At 43.4% G+C, this 27343-nt stretch overlaps 1 protein-coding gene across 1 annotated transcript in view; it reads left to right on the top strand.

Moving 5' to 3' along the window:
- The window catches only part of PAK1 (p21 (RAC1) activated kinase 1), a 77045-nt gene that overhangs the window by 26524 nt on the left and 23178 nt on the right, over positions 1–27343 (top strand). The window contains exons 2-7 of the mRNA XM_032220246.1: positions 1937–2144; positions 11985–12085; positions 16084–16231; positions 19181–19218; positions 24853–24969; positions 26509–26686. Of these exons, the coding sequence (XP_032076137.1) occupies positions 1955–2144; positions 11985–12085; positions 16084–16231; positions 19181–19218; positions 24853–24969; positions 26509–26686 (772 nt within the window). The 5' untranslated portion in view covers positions 1937–1954. The remainder of the gene's footprint in view (positions 1–1936; positions 2145–11984; positions 12086–16083; positions 16232–19180; positions 19219–24852; positions 24970–26508; positions 26687–27343) is intronic.

Genomic DNA, 27343 nt, shown 5'->3' with positions numbered 1-27343 from the left:
AGCCAGGATTATCTTAACCCACTGATGGCGAACCTTTTTGGCACCAAGTGCCCAAATCGGAATGTATATGCATATGGGTGCGTGCACATTCCAGAAACCGAAAGACGAGCTGGCCAGTGAACGCATGCCTGGTATTTTGGCCATTTTGGAGGGGCGTTTTCAGGCCATTTTTGCCCCCAAAATAGCCTGAAAACTACCAAATTTTTCGGAGTATAAGACGCAACAAGGTTTTGAAGAGGAACATTTTTTTAAAAAGTAGGTAGGTAGATAGAGGGATAGAGAGGGACAGAAAGAGAGAGAACTACAGTAGGTAGGTACGGGGGGGAGAGAGTAGTTAAGTAGGTAGATAAAGGGAAGGAGAGAGAGAGAAAAAAAATACAGTAGATAGCTAGGTAGGCAGAGAGAGAGTAGTTAAGTAGGTAGATAAAGGGAGAGAGAGAGAGAGAAATACAGTAGATAGGGAGAGAGTGTGTGTGTAGGTACGCGCGTAGAGGGATAGAGAGGCACAGAAAGAGAGAGAAATATAGTAGGGAGGGAGAGAGAGTAGTTAGGTAGATGAAGGGAGAGAGAGAGAGATACAGTAGTTAGGTAGGTAGGGGGAGCGAATGTGTGTAGGTAGGTAGAGGGATAGAGAGGGACAGAAAGAGAGAAATACAGTAGGTAGGGAGGGAGAGAGAGAGTGGTTAAGTAGGTAGATAAAGGGAGAGAGAGAGAGAAATACAGTAGATAGCTATGTAGGGAGAGAGAGTAGTTAGGTAGGTAGGTAAGTAGGTTGGTAGATAAAGAGTGTGTGTGTGTGTGTGAGAGAGAGAGAGAGAGAGAGAGCGATAGAGAGAGAAATATAGTAGATGGGTAGGTGTTTCTGCTGGCACAGCACTTGATCAATGTAATTCTCATCAATCAGTTAAAGAGCTTTCCAAGAGGGGGGAAAAAGTTTTTGCACTCTGCAAACCTCCCGAAAACGGGCCCACATCCCCCCCCCAAAAGGCATGGATAGCCTTGGGAGGGGCTTGCAGAGTGCTCCGGGGAGGGGGGAAATGAGCAAAAAAACAGCCCATTTTTTGCAAAAATGGACCTGTGTTTTTTTGACAAACAAATTCAAGCATAGTCTTCTGGAGGCTTATAGAGTGCTGCTGGGGGCTGGGGGAGGCAAAAAAAATGGCCCGTTTTTTGCTTATTTCTGCTCTCCCCAGCCCCCAGGAGCTCTCTGGAAGCCTCCATAAGGTTATGCACAGCCATTTTGGTGAAAGGGAATTCCTCTCCAGCAAAGTCCCGGCCGACAGTCTTTCATGAGATTTTACAACCACAGACCTTTATCGGGCTTGGAGAGCTGCCAGGCCGATATCTTCTAAACGCCACGCTGTAGCAGCAATTCCTTGGCCAGAAGTCAGGAACAGATCTTCACCCTCATGAATGGAACTCCTGCAAACTCCACTCCCCTTTCGCTCCTCTTTATTCCCATTCATCATCCACCTGTGGCCTTACTCTCAAGTCGACCCCTGTTCTTTAGCTGTTCCCTTCGTCTGGTAACTCTGCGCATGCACACACTGGGAACAGGCTCCAGCTGTTCTTCTGCCTCACTGATGTCTGACTCTGAAGGCAGCTGATAACTGTCGGACGGCCCTGGCCCCCTCTCTGCCTCCGACACAGAACCCTCATCAGAGCCTTCCCCAGACTCCAGGACTGGCGCATTTTCCTCCCCAACCTCCTCACTGTCCGAATCTGCCGCCAGATCCGCTGGTTGCTGGCGGGCCACAACACCAGCACCCAAAGTTAAAATGAAATACTTGTTAGTCACATTTAAATATTTTAAAACCCTGTGGGGGTGTGAGAAACAGCAGTTCCTTCCCCATTTTGTCCAATTTCGCTGCCGGTTGGAAGTACAGCATTTGCCTGGCTCGGTCCTCGTTTTACGTCCTTTTTTCCTCCATCCTAGCTGTAGCTGCCGCTGAAGATGTCCAACAGTGGCCTCAACCCAGAAGACAAGCCGCCAGCCCCTCCCATGCGGAATACAAGCACCATGATCTGCTCCAGCAGCAAAGATGTCGGCACCCTCAACCATGGCTCGAAACCCCTGCCTCCTAACCCCGAAGAAAAGAAAAGGAGAGATCGTTTTTATCGCTCCATCCTGCCCGGAGACAAAGGTATTGCAATTTCTTTCATTCTTTTTTTCCCCTTTTTACAAGTGTCCTTTTGTTTTTGTTTTGGGTTAAATCAGTGTTTCTCAATCTCTGCCCCTTTAAGACCTGTGGACTTCAAGTCCCAGAATTCTCTGCCCCTTTAAGACCTGTGGACTTCAACTCCCAGAATTCTCTGCCCCTTTAAGACCTGTGGACTTCAACTCCCAGAATTCTCTGCCCCTTTAAGGCCTGTGGACTTCAAGTCCCAGAATTCTCTGTCCCTTTAAGACCTGTGGACTTCAAGTCCCAGAATTCTCTGCCCCCAGTCTGTGCCCCTTTAAGACCTGTAAGAACTCCCAGAATTCCCCAGCCACCAAAGTGGTTCCTATTTTTCTACTTGCATTTTTTACGTGCTTTCAAATTGCTAGATTGGCAGAAGCTGGGACAAGTCACGGGAATTCACTCCGTTATGCAGTGCTAGGGATTCAAACTGCCGAACTGCCAACCTTTCTGATCGACAAGCTCAGCTTCTTAGCCACTGAGTCACCATGTCCCTCTGACATACATTCTGACATACATACATATATACATACATACGTACGTACATACGTACAATAAGATGGTATACATAGATAGATGATAGATAGATAGATAGATAGATAGATAGATAGATAGATAGATAGATAGATAGATGATAGATAGATAGATAGATAGATAGATAGATAGATAGATAGATAGATAGATAGATAGATAGATAGATGGATTAGATAGATAGCCAGACAGATAAATGAGATAGGTAGGTAGGTAGGTAGGTAGGTAGGTAGGTAGGTAGGTATATACACACACACACACACACACACACACACACACATACACACACACACACAAACATATATATATATATAGAGAGAGAGACCCATAGATAAATCTAAAAAACCCATAAAAACTGGTTATGTAAATATATATATGTATATACAGTATATAAAGAGAAAATGTAAATATCGAGATACATCTAACTAAATCCATCATAATCCATAATAAGGAAAAACAAATTAAAAAATAATATTAAGCCAGTTTTTTTTAAAAAAAAAAATCACTGATTGGAAGACTGAAAAGATATTTTGTAGGCTAAGTTGGATGAAAGGACTGTGCTGGCAGAAGCAGGATCCTGAATTCTTATTTAAGATGATTTAAAGCTACAGTATTTTTACCCTCTGCATGCTCATTTTTTACATGCAGGATTCCTCCCACCTTTTTAAAAAAAAATAAAAAATAAAGAAACAGTAGGGCTATAGATTGGTTTAGAAGCACGATGAAAGCAGCCCAGACCAGTCAGAAGTTTTTTTAATAAAGGTTTTTGATTTTTTTTCAACCTATTCTGTCCCTAGGTGGTTAATGTTTTTTTTTTAAAAATACCATCCTCAGTTCTCACTCTGTATCAACGCAGAGGTCTCTTCCTCTTTGCAGTGCCAGAATTACTTCCGTTTTCGGTTGTGCAACCTGAAAAAGGAACTAACTTATTGCATTAGATTCCTCAGGAATCAGTGGGGGTTTATTTAATTTTTTCCCCACAGCTGGTGCTGCGAAATGCTTTGCCAGTTGGATGGCTGCTTGCCCCCTTTAAGGCAGATCTGTCTTTCAGACTTCTTTACATGAGATGGGGTGTGGGCCGCATTACTTTCAGCAGATGGAGAAAAATCCCCAAGCAATTTATTACATGTTTTACATATCGATAAAGGCAACTGCAAACATCAAGACTGTCACTAGTGGCAGCAGAGTGTAAGCAAATTCTGTCTCTCTCTCTCTGATGCCATCTAGTGGTTCTCTGAATCTCTGCAGCCCAGATCATTTAACCTTCAAATGGGTAGTCCTTGACTTAACAACAATTTCTTTCAAGGTAAAAGTTCCCCTCGCACATATGTGCTAGTCGTTCTCGACTATAGGGGGCGGTGCTCATCTCCATTTCAAAGCAGAAGAGCCAGGGCTGTCCGAAGACATCTCCATGGTCATGTGGCCGGCATGACTAAACGCCGAAAGTGCATGGAACACTGTTACAAGGTTTAAAAAGTTACAATGGCATCAAAAATAGTGACTGTTTTTCACACTTATGACTATGTAACAGCTTAACAATCGTGTTACTAATTTAACAATTGATGCACTTAATAACTGTGGCTAGAAAGTTTTTAAAATGGGGCAAAACTCACTTAGCAACTGTGTGACTTTTTTTTGAAAAGTTTTTTATTGTTTTAATTAAACAAAAAACACACAAAAAAAGAATCATCCTTCGTTACATCTTGTAGAAAGCATGTTGATTGGTTACAAATACATTTCGAGCGTTTCTTCCACAATCATTACATATACTTCATTCATATTGAATTGTCCATTTTAAATCAAAAATCTTTATATATTTTACTATCAATGTACCACAATTCTCATTTAACTACAATTATTTAAACGTGCTTTTATCTGAAATCATTTGTATTTAAAGACACAACCGCCTACTGGCATTCATTCGCAATTTCAATAAACCTCCAATAATATTACGCCTTTATGACATATTCTGAAACAAAATCAGTTAATAAGATATCTAAGTCACAACTGAGTCGAAAAAAGTTACAAATAGTTTTGAGAAACTTTGCAGTCCAGAATGTTGGGTTCTAAACTTGAGTTAAAAAGTTGCACCAAGTTTCAGAAAAAAATATAATCCATTGATACTTTTATTTTAGGTTTGCTTAAATCTTTTTTTTTAATTTTTATTTTATCAATTTCATATATACATTCACAATTATATGATCTCATAACTGTTATTAATAATATGTATTTATAACAATTTTTCCCTACAGTTGACAATATACTTGAAGTTTGCTTTCTTAACATCCCATAGATCCATATTATCTTACAACGGTCCTACTTCTTCTTCCCTCCCTCCCTCTTTCCTTCCCTCGTTTCTTCTCTCCTACTCTCCTTCCTTCCCTCCTTCCTTCCCTCCCTCCTTCCCCCTTCCCTCCTTCTCTCCTTCCCTCCTTCCTTCCCTCCTTCCTTCCTTCCTTCCCTCCTTTCTTCTCTCCTTCTCTCCTTCCTTTCCCCCTTCCTTTCCTCCTTCCTTCCCCCTTCCTTCTCTCCTACATTCCCTCCTTCCTTCCCTCCTTTCTTCTCTCCTTCCTTCCCTCCTTCCTTCCCTCCTTTCTTTGCTTAAATCTTATTTCCCCTCGTAAACCCAACATATTCCGAGTGCAGTACAGGGAATATTCCTCCCATTTATGACCACAACTTCTATTGCTAAGTGAAATATCTGTTAAGTGAATTTTGCCCCATTTTACGACCTTTCTTGCCACAGTTGTTAAGTGAATCGCTTCAGTTCTTCAGTAAATAGCACCGTTATTAAGTAAATATGGCTTCCCCGTTGACTTTGCTTATCAGAAAAAGGGGATTGTGTAACTATAGAGAGGCTGCAAAAGTTTAGCGAATTGAAGGCATAAAACATAAGGGAAAAAACAGGGAAGGGGAATCAGAGCAATTTAGATTGCGCCAGACCTCCAGAATACAGTGCGATTATCACAGTTGTGGCACAAAAGGAAAGTATATTTAGTGTGGGGATATTTTTTTTTTTTCAGAATAACCCTGAGCAAAAATGATTTCCGTCTTCAACTGGAGGAACCTTCTCTGCTTGCTCATAGCGTCGCGTTTCCTGCTCCCAATTTGTACCCGTCGGTTTCAATTTTCAGATCCCTAAAAAAAACAAGTTTTTAAAAGAAGTAAAAGTATTGTGAAACCGTCTCGATTTGACGCAAGGCAGTCGCTTCCCCCCCCCCGGAGATCGCACAGTGGTTAGAGTGCAGTACTGCAGGCTACTTCTGCCGACTGCAGACCCCGGAGGTGGATTCGTACCGGTTCGGACCGCTTCCGCCGAATAGGTAGTAACTCGACCGGACACGTGGCCGTAACCCGTTCTGTCCTGGGCGCCGCCATCTTTGTTTTCTGTTCTGCACATGCGCAGAACAATCTTCAATGGAAAAAATGTAATCCCCCCCCTTTTTTTAAATGGTGTGCGCATGCCAGTCCCAGAGATTGGCTGTTTTTCGCAAAAACGGAGGAGTTTTTGCTCTCCCCCAGCCTCAAGGGGCACTCTGCAGGCTTCAGCAGGGCTGGGGCAAGGCAAAAATGCCGTTTTTGCAAAGAAGAGGCCAAAAGCAGCCCATTTTTTGCAAAAACGGAGGCGTTTTTGCCTTCCCCCAGCCCTGCTGAAGCCTGCAGAATGTCCCTGGGGGGACGGGGAGGACAAAACCTTTTTTTCTCTTCCTGGGTAGTTTGAAGGTGCTCCCTTAGCTCCGGCGAGACTATATCTCCCCCCCACTCCCATCAAAACATTTTGCCACCGTTTTGGTAGGCATGGCTTGGTGAGGGAGGGTGTCATGTGACTGAGTGTACCAGTGGTGGATTTCAAAAAAATTTAGAACCTCTTCTGTAGGTGTGGCCTGCTTTGTGGGTGTGGCTTGCCGGCCATGTGACCGGGTGGGAGTGGCTTGGCAGTCATGTGACTGAGTGGGCATGGCCAACTTGTAAAATGTGGTGAAACTCACTTAAGAACGCTCTTGCTTAGCAACCAAAATGTTGGGTCGGAAACTCTGGCATTTGAAGCACGCAAGTCTTAAAGCTGTCAAGTTACAAGACCTTCACACCCCTAACCCTTTAGGAAAAAACAAACAGGGGTGTTCAAACTTGACAGCTTTAAGACTTGTGGACTTCAACTCCCAGAATTCCTCCTCCAGTCATGTTGGCTCAGGAACTCTGGCATTGAAGCACGCAAGTCTTAAAGCTGTCAAGTTACAAGACCCTTGCACCCCTAACCCTTTAGGAAAAAAAAACCCGAGGGGTGTTCAAACTTGACAGCTTTAAGACTTGTGGACTTCAACTCCCAGAATTCCTCCTCTTGGTCTGCATTTTGATGATGTGCGGACGGGCGGGGGGAGGGAGCTGGAACCGGTTCTAAACGGCACGGTAGATTTGTGGAACCTCTTCTGTAGAAGAGGTTAGAACTGGCAGGAACCCAGCCCTCGAGTGTACGTAAGTGATGTCAAGTTGGCCAGGCCCCCCCCCCATCTATCCACGACCACCAAACCGGTAGTAAACATTTTTGAAACCCACCCCTGCTACAGACTGACTGCGATTTGGCGGTTCAAATCTCACCCGGCTCAAGGTTGACTCAGCCTTCCGTCCTTCCGAGGTCAGTTAAATGAGGACCCAGATTGTTGGGGGCAAGAGGCTGACTCTGTAAACTGCTTAGAGAGGGCTGTGAAAACACTGTGAAGCGGTATATAAGTCTAAGTGTTATTGCTATTTTCCTGTGAATGCTGGAATTTCAGCATTCTTTCCCGACTTTAGAGATCTTTTGTAAGGATGGGCAGTCCTTGACTTATAACCGTTCGCATAGTGACCATTTGAAGTTATAACGGCCCTGGAACAGAGTGATTTATATGAACATGTTTCACACTTACGATCATTGCATGATTCCCGTGCTCACCTGGTCCAAATTCAGATACTTGGCCATTGTTTCATATTTATGACGGTCGCCGTGTCCCCGTTTTGTGCCCTTCCGACAAGCGAAGTCAATGGGGGGAAGCCAGATTCACTGAACAACCGTGTTACTGAGTTAACAACAGCCGTGATTCACTTAACAACTGGGGCAAGAAAGGTTGTAAACCGATTTCGAAGCTCACTTCACGAATGTTTCACTTAGCAACATAAATTTTGGGCTAGTGTTGTAGTCGTAAGTTGAAGACAAGCTTTACTTCCAGTAAGCCCATCCACGGAGGGAGCTAATTCTCAAATTTTTAAGCAAAGCACCCTGAAAAATGGATAATCCGTGGATTACCCAGGGGGTAAGCCAATTATAAAAAAATTAAGCCATATGAAAATTTCAAAGGTCCCCTTATCTGTGGATGGGCTTATCCCTGAATATATACGGTAATGTCTGTTAGCTCAGCAGGCCATGAAATCATTAATTCTTTTAAACTCATGAATCTTCCTGCAAAACAGGTTGTTTCGGACCGCATAAAGGGTTGGGAATCATTAATATTCTAATACGTCCCAAGCCCAGCTCTTGTTCGTAGTAACCCCGCTGCTTCCTTTTTTCACTTCTGTAAGCCTTCTTAAACCAGGAATTTAAATGTCTGCTTACTTAAGAGATTTGCAAGCCATTTAATTGAATTCTTAATCCTCATTGCTGCCCAGTTTTTTTAAAACTGCTTATTATAAAAGGCAGAAAATAAGATTCTCGAGAGATGATTTTCCTGAAGTTGGTGACCTGTTGATGTGTAGGGGTTACGATGCCGAAAGTCCCTGCAACCGTGGCCAGGTTTAAGCCTGCAAAACTTAAAGCCCTGTTTTTCCCAATCTTGATAACGTTAAGATCACGTGAAGTGTTAATACTGCATCCAGTTTTGGTCGCCACGATGTAGAAAAGATGTGGAGACTCTAGAAAGAATACAGAGAAAAGCAACAAATAGGATTAGGGGACTGGAGGCTAAAACATTTCAAGAACGGTTGCAGGAACTGGGTATGTCTAGTTTAATGAAAAGAAGGACATGGTGAGACATGATAGCAGTCTTCCAATATCTCAGGGGTTGCCCCAAAGAAGAGGGAGTCAAGCTATTCTCCAAAGCATTTGAAGACAGGACAAGAAGCAATGGGTGGAAACTAATCAAGGAGAGAAGCCACTTAGAACTGAGGATAAATTTCCTGACAGTGAGAACAATTAATCAGTGGAACAGAAGTTGCCTCCAGAAGTTGTGAATTCTCCAACACTGGAAGTCTTTAAGAAGATGTTGGATAGCCATTTGTCTGAAACGGTATAGGGTTTCCTGCCTAGGCAGGGGGTTGGACTGACCTCCAAGGCCCCTTCCAACTCTTGTTATTCTATTCTACTCTAAGGTGTGTGTGGACTTCAACTCCCAGAATTCCCCAGCCAGCTTGACAAGAAAGATCTCAAAGTGGAGCAAACTCATTTAACAACTGCTTGGCTTAGCAACGGAAATTTGGGTTGTAATCAAGGGCTGTTTTGTAGTTTAGATCCATATGTCAAGCTTTTTCTAATCAACCCCAAGAAGTCTTAGTGGATCCGGGGATTTTCTGTCACTCCTGGCTCAACCAATGAGAGATCAAGGAGGGGCCTTTGAGTGGATAAAAGCAAATTTGGGGGCTTCCTTGGTGGAATTTGCATGGAGGAAATCCAAGAGGAGATGGGAGCCAAGTTAGAAAGTTCTGGTAAGTTGTATAAAAAGAGTTTATTGAAAAAGAAGTGGCCTGCTTAGATTCCCACAACATGCTAGAATTGAATTAGTTAAAAGTCCTAATATCTACAGAAGCCCAGCATGCTAAATTAGGTTAGTTTGTTCCTGGCTTAACGTTTTGCACTGACCAGCCCATCAGTGGAGCTGGTGGCAGACAGTGAGGAGGTTGGGGAGGAAGATGGGGCAGTCATGGAGTCTGGGGAAGGCTCGGACGAGGGCTCTGTGTCGGAGGCAGAGAGGGGGCCAGGGCCGTATGCCAGTTATCAGCTGCTTTCGAAGTCGGAGATCAGTGGGGCAGAAGAACAGCTGGAGCCTGTTCCCAGTGGGCGCATGTGCAGAATTGCCAGTCAAAGGGAGCAGCTAAGGAACAAGAGTCGACTTGGGAGTTAGACCACAGGTGGATGTTGAACGGCCCCTCCCATGGGAAATAAAAGAGGAGCGAAAGGGGAGTGGAGTTTGCAGGAGACAATTCGTTCGCTTCATTGGTTCCTGACTCTCCAAAATTCCTTGCCAGGTTTTGCACCTGGAGCCTGTTCCCAGTAGGCGCATGCGCAGAGCTGCTAGGAGAAGGAAACAGATAAGAAACAAGGGCCGACTCAGGAGTAAAGGCACAGGTGGGCGGTGAATGGGGAATAAAAGAGGAGTAAAAGGGGAGTGGAGTTTGCAGGAGACCATTAATTCAATTCATGAGAGTGAAGATCTCTTCCTGACTTGTTAGGATTAGGGTTAGGATTTATTTCATTTATATGCCGCCCTTTTCCCCGAAGGGGACTCAGGGCGGCTCACAACTCAGTCAAGGGAAAGGAGGTACAAACAGGGGATAACAAAGACAAACAAACAATACACAATTTAAAACACACAACAACCGTACCATTCGAGAAGTGGGGGGGGCATTACTTGTTGCCAAGTAATTGCTGCTACAGCGTGGCGTTTGGAAGATATCGGCCTGGCAGCTCTCCAAGCCCGATAAAGGTCTGTAGTTGTGAAATCTCGAAATAAAGGGGTTTTATCAGGAGTCATCTTCATGATCTTGGGAAGCCTGGGTCAGAACACCTTATCTGCGGTTAGTTTCTGATTCACTATCTTGTGTGAATCCAGAAAACCGGTTAATTACATGAGCAGCTGAAGCCAAAATGCTGGTGACTTCGTTGCTGGGTATGCGTTGTGCGAACCCAGCTTAATGTGTGCACTGTGAACCACAATTTGTGGCTTAATGTGTTCTACATTCTCAGTGGTTGTTTGCTTGGCAATCTATAGCTAAGGAAATCGTGGCTTGGTATTTCATTTGAAACTGACCATAATGTGGCTGGTTTGGTGGTGGTTTATTGAGTGTAGAGATAGTCCTTGACGTACGACCACAGTTGAGCCCAGGATTTATGTTGCTAAGCGAGAAATGTGTTAACTGAGGTTTGTCCCCTTTTATGACCTTTCTTGCCACATCTGTTATGTGAATCTCACTGCAGTTGTTAAGTGGGTCACGTGGTTGTTAAGTGAATCTGGCTTCCCCATTTTCTTTGCTTGACAGAAGGTTGCAAAAGGGGATCGCATGACCCCAGGATACTCCAACCGCCGTAAATGTGAGTTAGTTGTCAAGGATAGGAATGTAAATCATATGATCACCAAGGTCCCTTCCAACTCTGTTATTCTATTCTATTCTAATAATGCTTGCTTATATATGATAATCTTTCATCGTTTACTTTTACATAACAATAATCTTTTATCTTCTAATTTCTACCTCTATTATCGAAGCAAAGATAAAATAAGTCCCATGTTAAAGTAATACAATACAATACAATAGCAGAGTTGGAAGGGACCTTGGAGGTCTTCTAGTCCAACCCCCTGCCTAGGCAGGAAACCCTATACCGTTTCAGACAAATGGCTATCCAACATCTTCTTAAAGACTTCCAGTGTTGAGGCATTCACAACTTCTGGAGGCAAATTCTGTTCCACTGATTAATTGTTCTAACTCTCAGGAAATTTCTCCTCAGTTCTAAGTTGCTTCTCTCCTTGATTAGTTTTCACCCATTGCTTCTTGTTCTACCCTCAGGTGCCTTGGAGAATAGTTTGACTCCCTCTTCTTTGTGGCAACCCCTGAGATATTGGAAGACTGCTATCATGTCTCCCCTAGTCCTTCTTTCTATTAAACTAGACATACCCAGTTCCTGCAACCGTTCTTCATATGTTTTAGTCTCCAGTCCCCTAATCCTCTTTGTTGCTCTTCTCTGCACTCTTTCTAGAGTCTCCACATCTTTTTTACATCATAGTGACCAAAACTGGATGCAAATATTCCAAGTGTGGCCTTCCCAAGGCCTTATAAAGTGGTATTAACCCTTCACGTGATCTTGATTCTATCCCTCTGTTGATGCAGCCTAGAACTGTGTTGGCTTTATTGGCAGCTGCTGCACACGGCTGGCTCATATTTAAATGCTTGTCCACTAGGACTCCAAGATCCCTCTCACAGTTACTACTGTTGAGCCAGGTACCACCTATACTATACCTGTGCATTTCGTTTTTGTTGCCTAAATGTAGAACCTTTTATTTTTTGTTGTAAAGTTTGGTTTCTTTTTCATGACAGCCAACAAGAAGAAGGAGAAAGAACGGCCGGAGATCTCCCTCCCATCAGACTTCGAACACACGATCCACGTTGGATTTGATGCCGTGACAGGCGAATTTACAGTAAGAACGGCAGGCTTTGCTTCTAGTGTAGGCCGTGAAGCTACCAGTTGTGGAATAACCTTTTGGTACACATCACAACAGCTGTATAAAGTCTGGGGGTCCCACAACATCATTTCTCCCCTTGCTGATTCTCCTCACTACCGTATTTTTGGAGTATAAGACGCACCAAGGTTTTGAAGAGGCCAAAAAAAAGTAGGTAGGTAGGTAGAGGAATAGAGAGGGGGAGAGAGAGAGAGAAATACAGTAGGTAGGTAGGGAGAGAGAGAGTAGCTAGGTAGGTAGGTAGGTAGGTAGGTAGATAAAGGGATAGAGAGAGAGAGAGAGAGAGAGAGAGAGAGAGATACAGTAGATATGTAGTGAGAGAGAGTGTGTAGGTAGGTAGGTAGAGGGATAGAGAGAGAACTAGAAAGAGAAATACAGTAGATAGGTAGGGGGAGAGAGAGAGTAGGTAGGTACGTAGGTAGTTGGGGGGAGAAATACAGTAGATAGGTAGGGGGAGAGAGGGAGAGAGAGTAGGTAGGTAAATAGAGGGATAGAAGAGAGAGAGAAATACAGTAGGTAGTTAGGGAGAGAGAGAGTGGGTAGGTAGGTAGATGTTTCTAGGTGTATTTATGTGCTGGAGAAGGAAATTGCTGACAATCTGCAGCACCTAAGACTTTGTTTCTGCTGGCAGAGCACTTGATCAATCTAATTCTCATCAATCAGTTAAAGAGTTTTCCAAAAGGAAAAAAAAAGTTTTTTCACTCAGGAAACCTCCCAAAAACGGCCTGCTTTTTGCAAAAAGAGACCCGTTTTTTGTTAAAAGAAATTGCGCGCATAGCCTTATGGAGGCTTATAGAGTGCTGCTAGGGGCTGGGGGGGGGGCAAAAATGCTCATTTCTGCCCTCCCCAGCCCCCAGGAGCTCTCTGAAAGCCTCCATAAGGGTATGCACAGCCATTTTGGTGAAGTGGGGGGGGGCCCTTTGGGAGGCAAAAAATGCTGTTTTCAGTGTATAAGATGCACCCAGATTTTCAGCTTCTTTTTTGAGGAAAAAAGGTGCGTCTTATACTCCAAAAAAATACCGGTAGTTAAAAGGAAAATTCACTGAAGATTTTTTTTTATTTTTTACAATCTTCAGACATCATATACAGGTAGTCCTCAACTTAGAGCCATTCGTTTAGCGACTGTTCAAAGTTAAAACAGCACTGAAAAAAGCAACTTTTGACTGTCACATTTACAACAATTGCAGCATCCCCATAAACTCATCCAAATTCAGACGTTAGGCAACTGGTTCATATTTACGACGGTCGCAGTGTCCAGGGTCCATGTGATCCTCTTTTGCGACCTTCGGACAAGCAAAGTCAGTGGGGAAGCCAGATTCGTTTAACAAAATGCGTTACGAACGTTAACAACTGCAGCAATTCGCTTAACAACGGTGGCAAGAAAGGTCGTAAAATGGAGCAAAGCTCGCTTAACAAATATTTAATTTAACGATGGAAATTTTGGCCTCTGTTCTGGGTGTAAGTCGAGGGTTACCTGTATACGGACCTCTTGGCATGCTGGCAGAGGAATTCTGGGAGTTGAAGTCCACATATCTTAAAAGTTCTTAAAAGTTTTAGAAACTCAGAAGGAATTTTCTCTTCTCCTGCTTAAGGTGTGAAGGTTGCAAACTCCTATTGCGATTGTGCACTGTAGGGTTAAATTTTCACCTTAAGCAGGAGAAAAATTTGCTTGTCGGGAGTTTGCAATCATACAAATTTGTCCGAAGTTCGCAAAAGATCATTACATGATCGAGGGACACTTTAAGCAAAACTTAAGCCTTGTTTTTCTCAATCTTGATAACGTTGAGATCACGGAAAATCTTAATGCCACTTTATAAGATTGTTGGGGGCAATATGCTGACTCTCTGTAAACCGCTTAGAGAGGCCTGAAAGGCCTATGAAGCGGTATATAAGTCTACTGCTATTGCTGCTATTGCTATTGCTATAAGGCCTTGGCAAGGCCACCCTTGGAATCCTGCATCCAGTTTTAGTTGCCACGATGTAAAAAAAGATGTGGAGACTCTAGAAAGAGTGCAGAGAAGAGCAACAAAGATGATGAGGGGACTACAGGCTGAAACATACGAAGAACGGTTGCAGGAGAAAAGTTCGCAAAAAATGATTGCATCACCTAGGAACATTACAACTGTCATATAATTACATGCTAGTTGCCCAAGTGCCCGGATTTTGATGGTGTCACTGTCAGGGATGCTGCAACAGTCATAAGTGTGAATGACGGTGTTTTTCAGTGGCGTCGTAAATTCAGTCGATTGCGGATTACCTGTGTCTGGAGATTCTCAATCATCCAGGTCAGGGTTATCCCAAAAGTGCTTTTTTGAGTTTTTTTCTGGTTTTTCTTTGAAGACGTTTCGCTTCTCATCCAAGAAGCTCTTCAGCTCCGATTGAATGGTGGGGGGAATGGAAGGATTTATCTTCCTTGCAGGCAGCTGGTCATTTGCATCCTTTTGGAGAGTCATTGAGGCCACTTGAAGGTTTGTCTATACACTCAGGGTCACCTGAGTGGTGCAAAATGGGTGTGGAGCCTGCTTGGGATTGTGCAAGGACTGTGTTATAAACTGGAGATAGTGTCAGGCCTACAAGCCATCTTTTCCTTTTGGGACTTTAGGCCTGCCACACTTTCTATTCCTCTGTTATGCATTTTCTATTGTGGGAAAATGGGAGGGGGGATTATACGGAGTTGGGTGATAGGTAGCCATAACAACATTCTTTCTAGAAAATCAAGGTCATCCTTTATCTTTGCACCTCTGCACCTGTCCGGAACTGGATGGGTGGAACTGCCAGCATGGCAGTGGAAGATTAGACCATGTGATGGACTTGTGGGTGTGGGGGCAAGATCTTGAACTTTCAACTGGGTGGGGAAAACTGGGAAGCTTTCAGATTCGAGTTTTCCCAGATGTGCCAACATGTCTCTCTTCATAAATTGGAACTTCGAGCAATACTTTGCCTCGGACTCTGATTCACTTCTGGATGCTATTTGGAACCCTGACAGTCACGACTTACCGGAGTCGCCACTTATGTTATCCTCAGAGTCTTCGTCTTCATCATCTTCCGAGTACCTTTTTCTGATCGTTTTCCTCTGGAGACGTCTGCTTTGCCTCATTGGCCGAGGATGGTGCCCTCTCGGCCGACGCCTGGAGAACCCCACGTCGCTGTCGTCGTTTTTGACGGCTGATCCTCTTCACTTTCGTCTACGTTTTCGTCCGATATCACAAACTCATCCTGAGATCTGAGCGGGACAGGGATCAACAGGGGGAGGGTATTTAAAATGAAGGTATTTCGACTCGGACCCTGATTTAATTTTGGATACTATTTGGAACCCTGACAGATAGACGATGTCGTATCCTTCCCCCTCTATTGAGAGAGGGGCGTTCAATTTTGACCTAGATGGCCTCTTTGACCCCTCTTTCCAACCAGCCGGTCTTCTCTATCCAAAATGTGGACTTTGGCTGTCTTCCAGCGAGTGTCTTTTGAGGGCTACCTGTATAGCTTGGTCGGTTCCACCACAAAACCGCGTTCGACTAAAGCGCGCTCGACGAAACCGCATAGCTGACATCATCAACAGGGCGACAACAGCGCGGAGACAGAAGCACGCTGTAAACGCTAAACCTAAAATTAACCCCTAAACCTAAACCTAACCTCCCTAAACCTAATCCTAAACCTAACCCTTAACCTAACCCTAATCCTAACCCTAAACCTAACCCTAAACCTAACCCTTAACTTAAGTTGAATCGGCTTGCTTTCAAAGCGCTATTTAAAGCGCCCTTCTTTCTCCGCGCTCGCTGTTGTCGTCCTGTTGATGATGTCAGCGACGCGGTTTAATCGGGCGTGGCTTAGTCGAGCACGGTTTTGTCGTGCCACGAGCTTGGTCAACCATAGGTTGCATAACTAGCTAGGTTCAGGAAACACGTTACATGGGATAGCAGACAACGCTAATCGTTCTTTCTTATTATTATTTCCAGGGCATGCCGGAGCAATGGGCCCGCTTACTCCAGACGTCCAACATCACCAAACTGGAGCAGAAGAAGAATCCTCAAGCCGTCCTGGATGTCCTTGAATTCTACAACTCCAAAAAGACCTCCAACAGCCAGAAATACATGAGTTTCACAGGTAGGTCACCTTGTGTTTAGACGAGATCCGGAAGGCTGTTCTTGAGGAGGTGGTAGCTGGGCCTTGATAGGCATTGCGTGTGTGGAGTTCGACAGAGAACCGGCGTTGATCTTGGCCAATCGGCTAAGCAATAAATTCAGGTAGTCTTTGACTTACGACTGTTTAGTGACCATCCGAAGTTACAACGTGTTGTGGCCCGCCAGCGGAGCTGGTGAGAGACTCAGACAGTGAGGAGGTTGGGGAGGAGCATGGGACAGTCCTGGAGTCTGGGGAAGGCTCGGATGAGGGCTCTGTGTCGGAGGCAGAGAGGGGGACAGAGCCATATGCCAGTTTTCAACTGCCTTTGGAGTCGGATATCAGTTGGGCAGAAGAAGAGCTGGAACCTGTTCCCGATGTGAGCTGCCAGGAGAAGGGAACAGCTAAGGAACAAGGGCCGACTCAGGAGTAAAGGCACAGGTGGACGGTGAATGGCCCCTCCCAGAGGGAATAAAGAGGAGCAAAAGGGGAGGGGAGTTAGCAGGAGTTCAATTCATGAGGGTGAAGATCTGTTCCTGACTCCTTGCCAAGTAATTGCTGCTACAGCGTGGCGTTTAGAAGATATCGGCCTGGCAGCTCTCCAAGCCTGATAAAAGTCTGTAGTTGTGAAATCTCATAAAAGACTGTTAGTCGGGACTTTGCTGGAGAGGAATTCCCTTTAACCGAAATAAAAGAGGTTTTATCGGGACGAGGAGTCGGCTTCATGATCTTGGGAAGCCTTGGTCAGAACACAACCGCATTGAAAAAAAGTGCATTATGACCATTTTTCACACTTACAAAAGTGTGCACCATACCTCTCATGATCAAAATTCAGATGTTTGGCAACTGGCTCGTATTTACGACGATTGCATTGTCTCGGGGTCACGAAATCCTCTTTTGCAACTTTCCCCAACTGGCTTCTGTCAAGTAAAGTCAATGGGCAAGCCAGATTCACTTAAGAACCGGGTTACTAACTTAAATCACTGAACAAATGTGGCGTGGAAGGTCGTAACACGGGTCAAAGCTCACTTAACAACTCTCTCGTTTAGCAACAAAAATTCTGGGCTCTATTGTGATCGTAACTCAAAGACTAGCCGTAATTATCCTTGTCTCTGGCTTCTGTCTTTAATTTCTGTGTTATCTAAGTTTTATAATTCCTCCCACTCTCATTCACAACGATCCGTCCCTCCATCTGGTGCAGAGAATTATTTCATGCGATCTAATCTCAAAATAAACTGTTGGCTTTTGCTGTGCTGTAACTAACACAGTCATCCTTGCAGAAATCAGAGCAGATTGAGAAGTGATGCAATGTTTGGGACAACTGAACAACAACAAAATTAAAAGCCTGAAGGGCTGAATTCAAAATACCTGAATAGAAATACTTGTATTATTTTTAATATAAATACGTATTAAACTAACGTATTTAAAATGCGTATTAAAAAGGCAGTATCTTAGATGCAGATAGATCTTTCATAGCATGACTTAAGAACTCTACAGACTAAAGACACTTATAAGACCAGACTTGGAATACTGCATCCAGTTTTGGTCACCACAATATAAAAAGTTTGTTGAGACTCTGGAAAGAGTGCAGAGAAGAGCAACAAAGATGATTAGGGGACTGGAGACTAAAACATAGGAAGAACGGTTGCAGGAACTGGGCATGGCTAGTTTAATAGAAAGAAGGACTAGGGGAGACATGATAGCAGCCTTCCAATATCTCAGGGGTTGCCACAAAGAAGAGGGAGTTGGTGACCTGTTGATATGTAGGGGTTACGATGCCAAAAGTCCTTGCAAGCGTGGCCAGGTTTAAGTCTGCAAAACTTAAAGCCCTGTTTTTCTCAATCTTGATAGCATTAAGATCACGTGAAATGTTAATACTGCAGCCAGTTTTGGTCGCCACGATGTAAAAAAGATGTGGAGACTCTAGAAAGAATGCAGAGAAAAGCAACAAATAGGATTAGGTGACTGCAGGCTAAAACATATCAAGAACGGTTGCAGGAACTGGGGATGTCTAGTTTAATGAAAAGAAGGACCAGGGGAGACATGATAGCACTCTTCCAATATCTCAGGGGCTGCCACAAAGAAGAGGGAGTCAAGCTATTCTCCAAGGCACCTCAGGACAAGAAGCAATGGGTGGAAACTAATCAAGGAAAGAAGCAACTTAGAACTGAGGAGAAATTTCCTGACAGTGAGGACAATTAACCAGTGGAATGGAATTGCCTCCAGAAGTTGTGAATGCCCCAACACTGAAAGTTTTTAACAGAATATTGGATGACTATTTGTCTGACGTGGTGTAGGGTTTTCTGCCTGAGCAGGGGGTTAGACTAAAAAACCTCTAAGGTCCTTTTTAACTCTTGTTATTTTTGACCCGGTGTCTCAGTGGCTGACGCTGAGCTTGTTGATCAGTAGGTTGGCAGTTTGGTGGTTCGAATCCCCAGCGCCGCGTAACGGATTGAGCTCCCATTACTTGTCCCAGCTTCTGCCAACCTAGCAGTTCGAAAGCACGTAAAAATGCAAGTGGAAAAATACGAACCAACTTTGGTGGGAAGGGAACAGCGTTCTGTGAGCCTTCGGCATTTAGTCATGCTGGCCACATTACCATGGAGACGTCTTTGGACAGCGCTGGCTCTTCGGCTTTGAAACAGAGATAAGCATCGCCCCCTAGAGTCCGGAACGACTAGCACATACGTATGTTTGAGGGGAACCTTTACCTCTAAACTTCTTAATTCTTCTACCTTACCTCTAGCAAACAGGTGAACCCCAAGGGATATAGATATGACGTCTCGACTAGCCTTCGGCTTGGGAATTATGGTTATCGGAGTCTTACCCAAGCATATAACTAGATGTGCATCCGAATGATTAAATCTCAGCTTCAGTGGTTTGATTTGTGTGTTGATCTCTGTCATTAATGAGATGATTCTGTTTTTCTTCCAGATAAATCTGCGGAAGATTATAACTCCTCAAATACTCTGGTGAGTCACATTTATGCCTTCGATATCCAAATATTAAATTCTTTGTAGAATACGATGCGCGTAAACCCACGGTGAATTGTTACTTCAGCTGTCAACAGCCTTCACATCAGAGCAGCTTTGCGGTTATGGAGATTCTGGGTAAATCCATTGATTTTCCAAAGAACAGTGATTGATATATCCAAATATTTATAATATTCCAATATCTAAAGGGCTGCCACAAAGAAGAGGGGGGGGGGGGGAGTTTGTCAGCTTATTCTTAAGGCAGGACAAGAAGCAATGGATGGAAACTAAATCAAAGAGACACAACCTAGAACCAAGGAGAAATTTCCTGACAGAACAATTGAACAGGGGAACAACTTGCCTCCAGAAGTTGTGTTTAATGACAAAAAGTCATTAAAGAGGTTCCGTCACATCATCATCATTTAATGAACCCCAAATCCCTTGTTGGTTGGAGTCTGGGAAACTGAATGGAACTAGCACAGTGTTTAATGGCCGGATGCCCTTCCCTGTCGCCAATCCGGAGTTTTGTTCACCACATAATATTCTCCTTGTGCCCAGAGAGAGAAATATCTGCCTCTCCCTTGGATCGAACTCACAGCCTCCTGATTTGTGAAGCGAGAGCTCCACTCCCAGAACCACCGCACCCCTCACTTAACACCCAACACATCTTACGACTATAATTCCAGGCTCAATGACGGTCGTCAATTGAGGACTGTTAGAATTAAAATTCACCTCTCCTGCTCCTGGCATTTGTCAAAAGAAATTTGATCGCTTGGTTACGAGGGGTTTAGATCAGCCTTTATTAAAATGCATCCTCTTTAAGGTTAATGGTCAAGAGCCATAATAGTAAATTTAGCTATTAAGTACACCATGCAATAACGGTAGGACTGGAAGACTCTTTTTAGATTGATTACATTTAATGGAGAGCTATTATCCAATTTTGCTGACCGGGGTTATGACAGTATATTTACAGACAGCCCTCTATTATGGGATGGGCATAGAAACAAGGGAAGCAGGATTGAAAACCAGTCCCAGGATTGTCTTGGTGCACGCCTTCTGCGCATGCCTTCCGATGTTGCATGCCGTCACAGAAAAGTGTGTCCTGCAATAGTGTGACACACATTGCTCATTTTGATGTACACTTTTCAGTCTTGTAGATCAGGAGTCCCCAAACCCCCCAGGACATATTTGGAATTGGGCCGTGTGAGTGGCTGGCGCACAGCTCAAGTGGCATGAGCAATGGGGCCAGTGAGTTAGGGGTGAGGGTTTGTTTTCTTGCAGACGTTTCATTACCCAGCTAGGTGATGTTTTCGGTGCTAGAAGGGAGGGTGGTTTGTGGATTAATTGTTCTCACTGTCAGGAAATTCTTTTCTTTTCTTTCTTTCTTTCTTTCTTTCTTTCTTTCTTTCTTTCTTTCTTTCTTTCTTTCTTTCTTTCCCTCCTTCCTTTCCCTCCTTCCTTCTTTCTCCTTCCTTCCTTTCCCTCCTTCCTTCCTTCCTTTCCTCCCTCCTGCCTTTCTTTCTTTTTCTTTCTTTCTTTGTTCCTTCTTTCCTTTTTTCTTTCCCTCCCTCCCTCTTTCTTTCTTTCTTTCTTTCTTTCCCTCCTTCCTTCTTTCTCCTTCCTTCCTTTCCCTCCTTCCTTCCTTTCCTCCCTCCTGCCTTCCTTTCTTTTTCTTTCTTTCATTGTTCCTTCTTTCCTTTTTTCTTTCTTTCCTCCCTCCCTCTTTCTTTCTTTCTTTCTTTCTTTCTTTCTTTCTTTCTTTCTTTCTTTCTTTCTTTCTTTCTTTCCTTGATTAGTTTCCATCTGTTGTTTCTTGTTTTACCCTCATGTGCCTTGGAAAATAGTTTGACTCCCTCTTCTTTGTGGCAGCCCCTGAGATATTGGAAGGCTGCTATCATGTCTCCCCTGGTCTTTCTTTTCATTAAACTGGACATACCCAGTTCCGGCAACCGTTCTTCATATGGTTTAGTCTCCAGTCCCCTAATCCTCTGACATTTTTATTTTATCCTCAAATGCTTCATGATAGTGTTTGGCATAAAATTTTGCCAAATTTCAATTCTACATGACTCAAAGCTTCTGGATTTTGGATGCATTCTGTAAGTGAGCCCGTTTGAAGTATTTTGCTTCAAAAAATTGTTGTGCTGCGATGTCCCGTTTAGCTCAGTTAAAGGTTAAACACAGATAAACAGAGATTTAGCAGTTTATGGACAGAGTGCGTGGAACATTTAAGCTTTTATCTAACTTTGCTTGCTTGCTGTGTGAATATTGGCATTAAGTGCCAGGCCTTTCTATCACTGAATATTGGTCTGAAACCCAAAATATAAAGTTTTGCAAGCCCAGGCAAGTAAAGATAGTCCTTGACATACGACCCTAATTGAGCCCAAAATTTAGGTTGTTAAATGAAAAGTATGTCAAGTGAGTTTTCCCCCATTTCATGACCTTTTTTGCCGCAGTTGTTAAGTTAGTAACAACAGTTGTTAAGTAAATCTGGCTTCCCTGTTGAATTTGCTTGGCAAAAAGTTCCAAAATGTTATCCTTTGACCCTGGGACACAACAACTGTCATAAGTACATGCCAGTTGCCAAGCATCTGAATTTTGACCATGTGACCCTGGGGATGCTACAACAGTTGTAAGTGTGAAAAACGGTCGTAAGTCACTTTTTTCGGTGCTGTTATAACTTTGATCGGTCACTAGATAAACATAACAGTTTATGTTATGTTTATTTAGTGAGAGGTAGGAGGACTACCTGTAGTGATAGTTAGTAAAAGGGGCATCTGTGCCATATTTAAGGTCTTTTCAGCAGCTGTTGTTAAGTGAATGTAGCAGTCATTAAGCGAATCCATTGTTTGCTATTGGGCGTTGTTGTTTTTTTTTGCTGGAAACTGGAAGTCAATTCCCGTTTTTGGCAAAAACGCAAATTGCTGACAGTCAGGTGGCAAACAAATACAATAAAAATAATAACTCTCCCCCTTAATTTTATTTTGCTTAATTAGGTTTCCTTTTTGCAATGGTCATTAGTGTGAAAAGCTCACTTTTTTCCGTGCCATTGTAAGTTTGAACAGTCACTAAACCCCTCCGGGATTGGGTGGCCTATAAATCTACTAAATAAATAAAATAAATAAAAAATAAATGAACTGTTGTAAAACGAGGATGTTCCTTGTGTGATTGTTAGTAGAAATAATTCAAGTTTGCTTTCCCTTAAAACACATATATAGATAGGAAACAGGGAGGCATGAAATAAGGGAGAGAACTGAATTGGCAGGACTAAAAATAATGCCTCACATCTGAATTTATTTTACTGATGCAATTTTTTTTAAAAACAGCCCCACTGAATATTCAAGCACCAAACAAAACATGTTTGTGAAATGAACTATTAAAAAAAAAAACCAGCCTTTTCCAAATAACAGGTAAAAAAAACCTGGCATCTGTATTTAACACATTCAGATGAATCTAATTCTCTCACTTCCAAGCAATAATATTTATTTTTAAACGAGCTAGTTTTTCCCAGTGGCTGTTCTCGCACATAGAGAGAAAAAGTGATGGGTTGATAAAGGTAGTTTGGTCCTCAGTTCTCAGGATTTTAATTTGTGTGAACGCCCTGTCTCACATCTGAACCAGCAATGTCAGTTTCAGGCCGCTTCATGTGAATTTCTTGGCCTGGAATAAAAAATAAAAAATACCCCGTAATCTGTTCTCTTCCAATTTGCCAACGAAAATCTTAAGAAAATTTGCGAGAATCATATTTTGTGGTTAACCCAATTTCTGCTGTTTTAATGTTTATCCCCATTCTTCAGCCACGGGATAATAGGATGGATAAGACGAACCAAAAAAAAACAGGGACTATTGTATTATATGAACACCAAATTCTGCTGACACCAAATTCCAGAGTTTTTCAGATCGTCCTCCTTACTTGCTTCAAACCGAAGTCAAGTTTCTAGCCCTCATGTTTTGGGAGTCATTGCTTTCCCCGGGCTGATTTTTTCTGGACTGGAAGCTAAGCCGAGGGTAGGCCTGGTTGATATTTTCTAAGGAAGTCCCCTTTATCTTCTGCCCTCTCCTCAGCTTTAATCCAAATTACGGGTAGTCTTCACTTAACGACAGATCAAAGTCCCAGAGCCAGGTTCACTTAATGGCCATGTCATTAATTTAAGGACTTCAGTGATTCACTTAAATGACTGCGGCAAGAAAAGGTAGTGCAACAGGGCGCAGCTCACTTAACAACCATCTTGTTTAGGAATTCATTTAACAAATGTCTGGCTTAGCAACCAAAAATTTGTGGTTGTAAATCGAGGACCGTTCTGAAATGGCTCGTCTTGAAATCCCGGCTATCAATTATTATTATTTTTTTTCTGACGCTCCTGCCTCTAATGATGGAAATGTTATGGGTTGCTTAAAATACCACGATGACATATTCATTACTCAGCAGGTGAATAGATGCACATCTTGAACAAAGGACTTTAAAAAAAAAATGTGCTCAGGGAGTGTTTTAATGCGCAGCAATAAATATTCTTGGCTTGGCTGCTGGTCAAGGCATCCTTGGTTAGTTTGGCAGAGGGAATTTGCCATGCTGAGAGAAGTCCTTGATGTGATTACAGATTTACAGAGTTGGAAGGGACCTTGTGGGTCATCTAGTCCAACCCCCTGCCCAAGCAGGAGACTCTACACCATTTCTGACCAATGGCAGGCCAGTCTCTTCTTGAAAGCCTCCTCCATTCATGATTGGACTTAATTGTATTCAATCAATCAGCAATTCATAAGAGATGCTATTAAGAAACAAACATGGATTTTTGACCTGGGGACCAATTACAAGTAGTCCTCAACTTATGGCCACCATTTCTGCTACTAAATGAGACATTTGTTAAGTGATTTTATGCTCCATTTTGCTTCATAAGAGATGCTATTAAGAAACAAACGTGGATTTTTGACCCGGGACCAATTACAAGTAGTCCTCAACTTATGGCCACCATTTCTGTTACTAAATGAGACATTTGTTAAGTGATTTTTTGCTCCATTTTGCTTCATAAGAGATGCTATTAAGAAACAAATGTGGATTTTTTATCCAGGACCAATTACAGGGTATCCTCAATTTATGACCACCGTTTCCGTTGCTAAGCGAGACATCTGTGAAGTGAATTTTGCTCCATCCTACAACCTTTTTTTGCCACAAGTGTTAAGCGAATCACCACAGTTGTTAAGTGAGTCACAGGGTTGTTAAGCGAATCGGGCTTCCCCATTGGCAATGAGGTCATAAAATTGTGATTCACATTAACGACTGCCTCGCTTTGTGCAACAGTAGTTTCAGTTGCGGTCGTAAGTTGAGGAATACCTATCAAGCCCATTCTTTCTTTCGGCAGAGAATGGCAGTCCGGCCTAAGGGGTGGAAATGATGGACGGGGATGCTAGTTCGTCCTCAGCCCTCCAAGGGCTGTCCTCAATTTATGACCGCCGTTTCCGTTGCTAAGTGAGACATGTGTGAATTTTGCTCCATTTTACAACCTTTTTTTTTGCCACAGGGCAGTGTTTGGGCAGCCATTTTGTGAAAAATGTCCGTACGTTTCCCTCAGATATTTGAACAAAAGCTGTGAAATACTAAAAAATAAAATGAATAATGAAACGAGTGTTATTGCCACGCAGAACGTGAAGGCTGTGTCGGAGACTCCGGCCGTGTCCTCTGTGTCGGAAGATGAGGATGAGGATGATGAAGCTCTCCCTCCGCCAATCATCGCCCCTCGGCCCGAACACACAAAATCGGTGAGTGAATTGTTTTGAAAAAACGGGTTTGTACAAATGCAGGTAGTCCTCGACCTACAACGGTTCGCTTAGTGACCGTTCCAAGTTACGACGGCAATAGAAAAAAGTGACTTGGGACCACGTTTCAGACTTACGACCGTTGCGCCGTCCCTGCGGTCACGTGATTTGCATTCGGAGGCTTGGAAACTGACTCGTATTTATGACGGTCTCAGTGTCCCATTTTGATGATGTAACTGGGGCTGGGATTCTGCAACGGTCATAAGTGTGATAGTCGCCTCTTTCAGTTGTCGTTGTAACTTCAAACACTAAATCAAATGTCGTAAGTCAAGGACTGCCTATACTGGGGTTAGAAGAACATATACACCCTTTTAAGATAGACGTAGCAATAAACCTTGTTGTTTTTTTACCAGTCCCAGCTCCTGAAGGTAGACTGCTACTGTTGCTGGAAGCTCCACTTGATAAAAGAGTGGCTGAAAATTTCGTTTTTAGCACTTGGTTTGCCCTCTGCTAAGTGGGATCGCCTTTTGAGGGCATTATCAGATCCCAACCATTCTCCATGATCTTTCTGTCATTTGCTTAATGCCCATTTCTCTCCCCCCCCCCTCTCTCTCCCTCCCTCCCTCCCTCCCTCTCTCTCTCTCTGTGTTTTTTCTCTCTCTTTTCTCTCCCTCTGTCTCTCTCTCTTTCTCTCTCCCTGCCTCTCTCTCTTTCTCTGTTTCTCTCCCTCTGTTTCTCTCCCTCTGTTTCTCTCCCTCTGTTTCTCTCTCTGTGTGTGTCTCTCTGTCTCTGTTTCTCTCTCTTTCTCTCTCTTTCTCTCTTTCTTTCTCTCTCTCTTTCTCTCTGTCTCTCTCTGTCTCTCTTTCTTTCTCTCTGTTTTTTCTCTCTTTCTCCCTCTCTCTCTCTGTTTCTCTCTCTCTCTCTGTTTCTCTCTGTCTCTCTTTTTTTCTCTGTTTTTTCTCTCTCTGTCTCTCTCTGTTTCTTTCTCTTTCTCCCTGTTTCTCTCTCTCTCTCTCTCTCTCTCTCTTTCACTCTCTCTCTGTTTTTTCCCTCTCTCTGTTTTTTCCCTCTCTCTTTCTCTGTCTCTCTTTCTTTCTCTCTGTTTTTTTCTCTCTGTGTTTCCCTTTCTCTCTCCCTGTCTCTCTCTCTCTGTCTCTGTTTCTCTCTCTTTCTTTTTCTCTCTTTTTCTCTCTGTTTCTCTCTCTCTCTCTCTGTTTCTCTCTGTCTCTCTTTTTTCTCTGTTTTTTCTCTCTCTGTCTCTCTCTGTTTCTTTCTCTTTCTCTCTCCCTGTTTCTCTCTCTCTGTCTCTGTTTCTCTGTGTTTCTCTCTCTTTCTCTCTGTCTCTGTTTCTCTCTTTTTCTCTCTCTTTCTCTCTCTCTGTCTCTGTCTCTCTCTGTTTCTCTCTCTTTCTCTCCCTTTCTATTTCTCTCTGTTTCTCTTTCACTCTCTCTCTGTCTCTCTGTTTCTCTCTTTCTATTTCTCTCTCTTTCACTCTGTGTGTGTGTGTGTCTCTCTCTCTCTTTCTCCTTCCCAAAAATACAGATTTACACCCGCTCCGTGATCGAACCTCTTCCGCCAGCCCCAACCAGGGATGTGACCACCTCCCCTATCAACTCTCCTTCTGAAACCAGCATCACGCCGCCCGACACACTGGCGAGAAATGCCGAAAAACAGAAGAAAAAACCTAAAATGACGGATGAAGAAATACTGGAAAAACTAAGTAAGATTTGTTTTGAATTACAATGACGAAGGTTAAGAGGGGCTGTTGGGAAAGACCGAAAGAAAAAAAATTACAGGTAGCCCCCGACATACGACCACAGTTGAGGCCAACATTTCTGTCGCTAAGCGAGACATTGCTCAAGGGAGCCTCGCCCCTTTTTACGACTTTTCTTCCCACAGTTGTTTAATGAATCACTGCAGTTGTTAAGTGAGTCGCACAGTTGTTAATTAAATCTGGCTTCCCCATTGACGTGGCGTGTCAGAGGGTCGTAAATGACCCCGCCGGGATGCAGCAACTGTCATAAGTGTGAGTCACTTGCCAAGCGTGTGGCAATTTTGATGGTATGGCCATGGGGGAATGCTTCCACGGTCGTAAGTGTGAAAAACGGTCAAGGTTCACTTTTTTCAGTGCTGTTTTAACTCTGGTCGTTAAAAATAACCGTTGTATGTCGAGGACTACCCAGAGGTGGGTTCCTACTAGTTTGCACCAGTTCGGTAGAACCAGTTCGTCAAATCTACCGAACCGGTTAGAAGAGGTTCCACCAGTGGACCCGGAAAGCAGGCCACACCTACAGAAGAGGTTCCAAATTTTTTTGAAACTCACCACTCACACACGCATGCGCGCGCGCACACCCACACACCCACACAGACTCACACA

The sequence above is a fragment of the Thamnophis elegans genome, chromosome 6, assembly GCF_009769535.1.
Source record: "Thamnophis elegans isolate rThaEle1 chromosome 6, rThaEle1.pri, whole genome shotgun sequence".
Taxonomy (NCBI): Eukaryota; Metazoa; Chordata; class Lepidosauria; order Squamata; family Colubridae; genus Thamnophis; species Thamnophis elegans.
The sequence above is the reverse complement of the archived record's forward strand: the minus strand, read 5'-3'. Positions and strand labels throughout refer to the sequence as shown.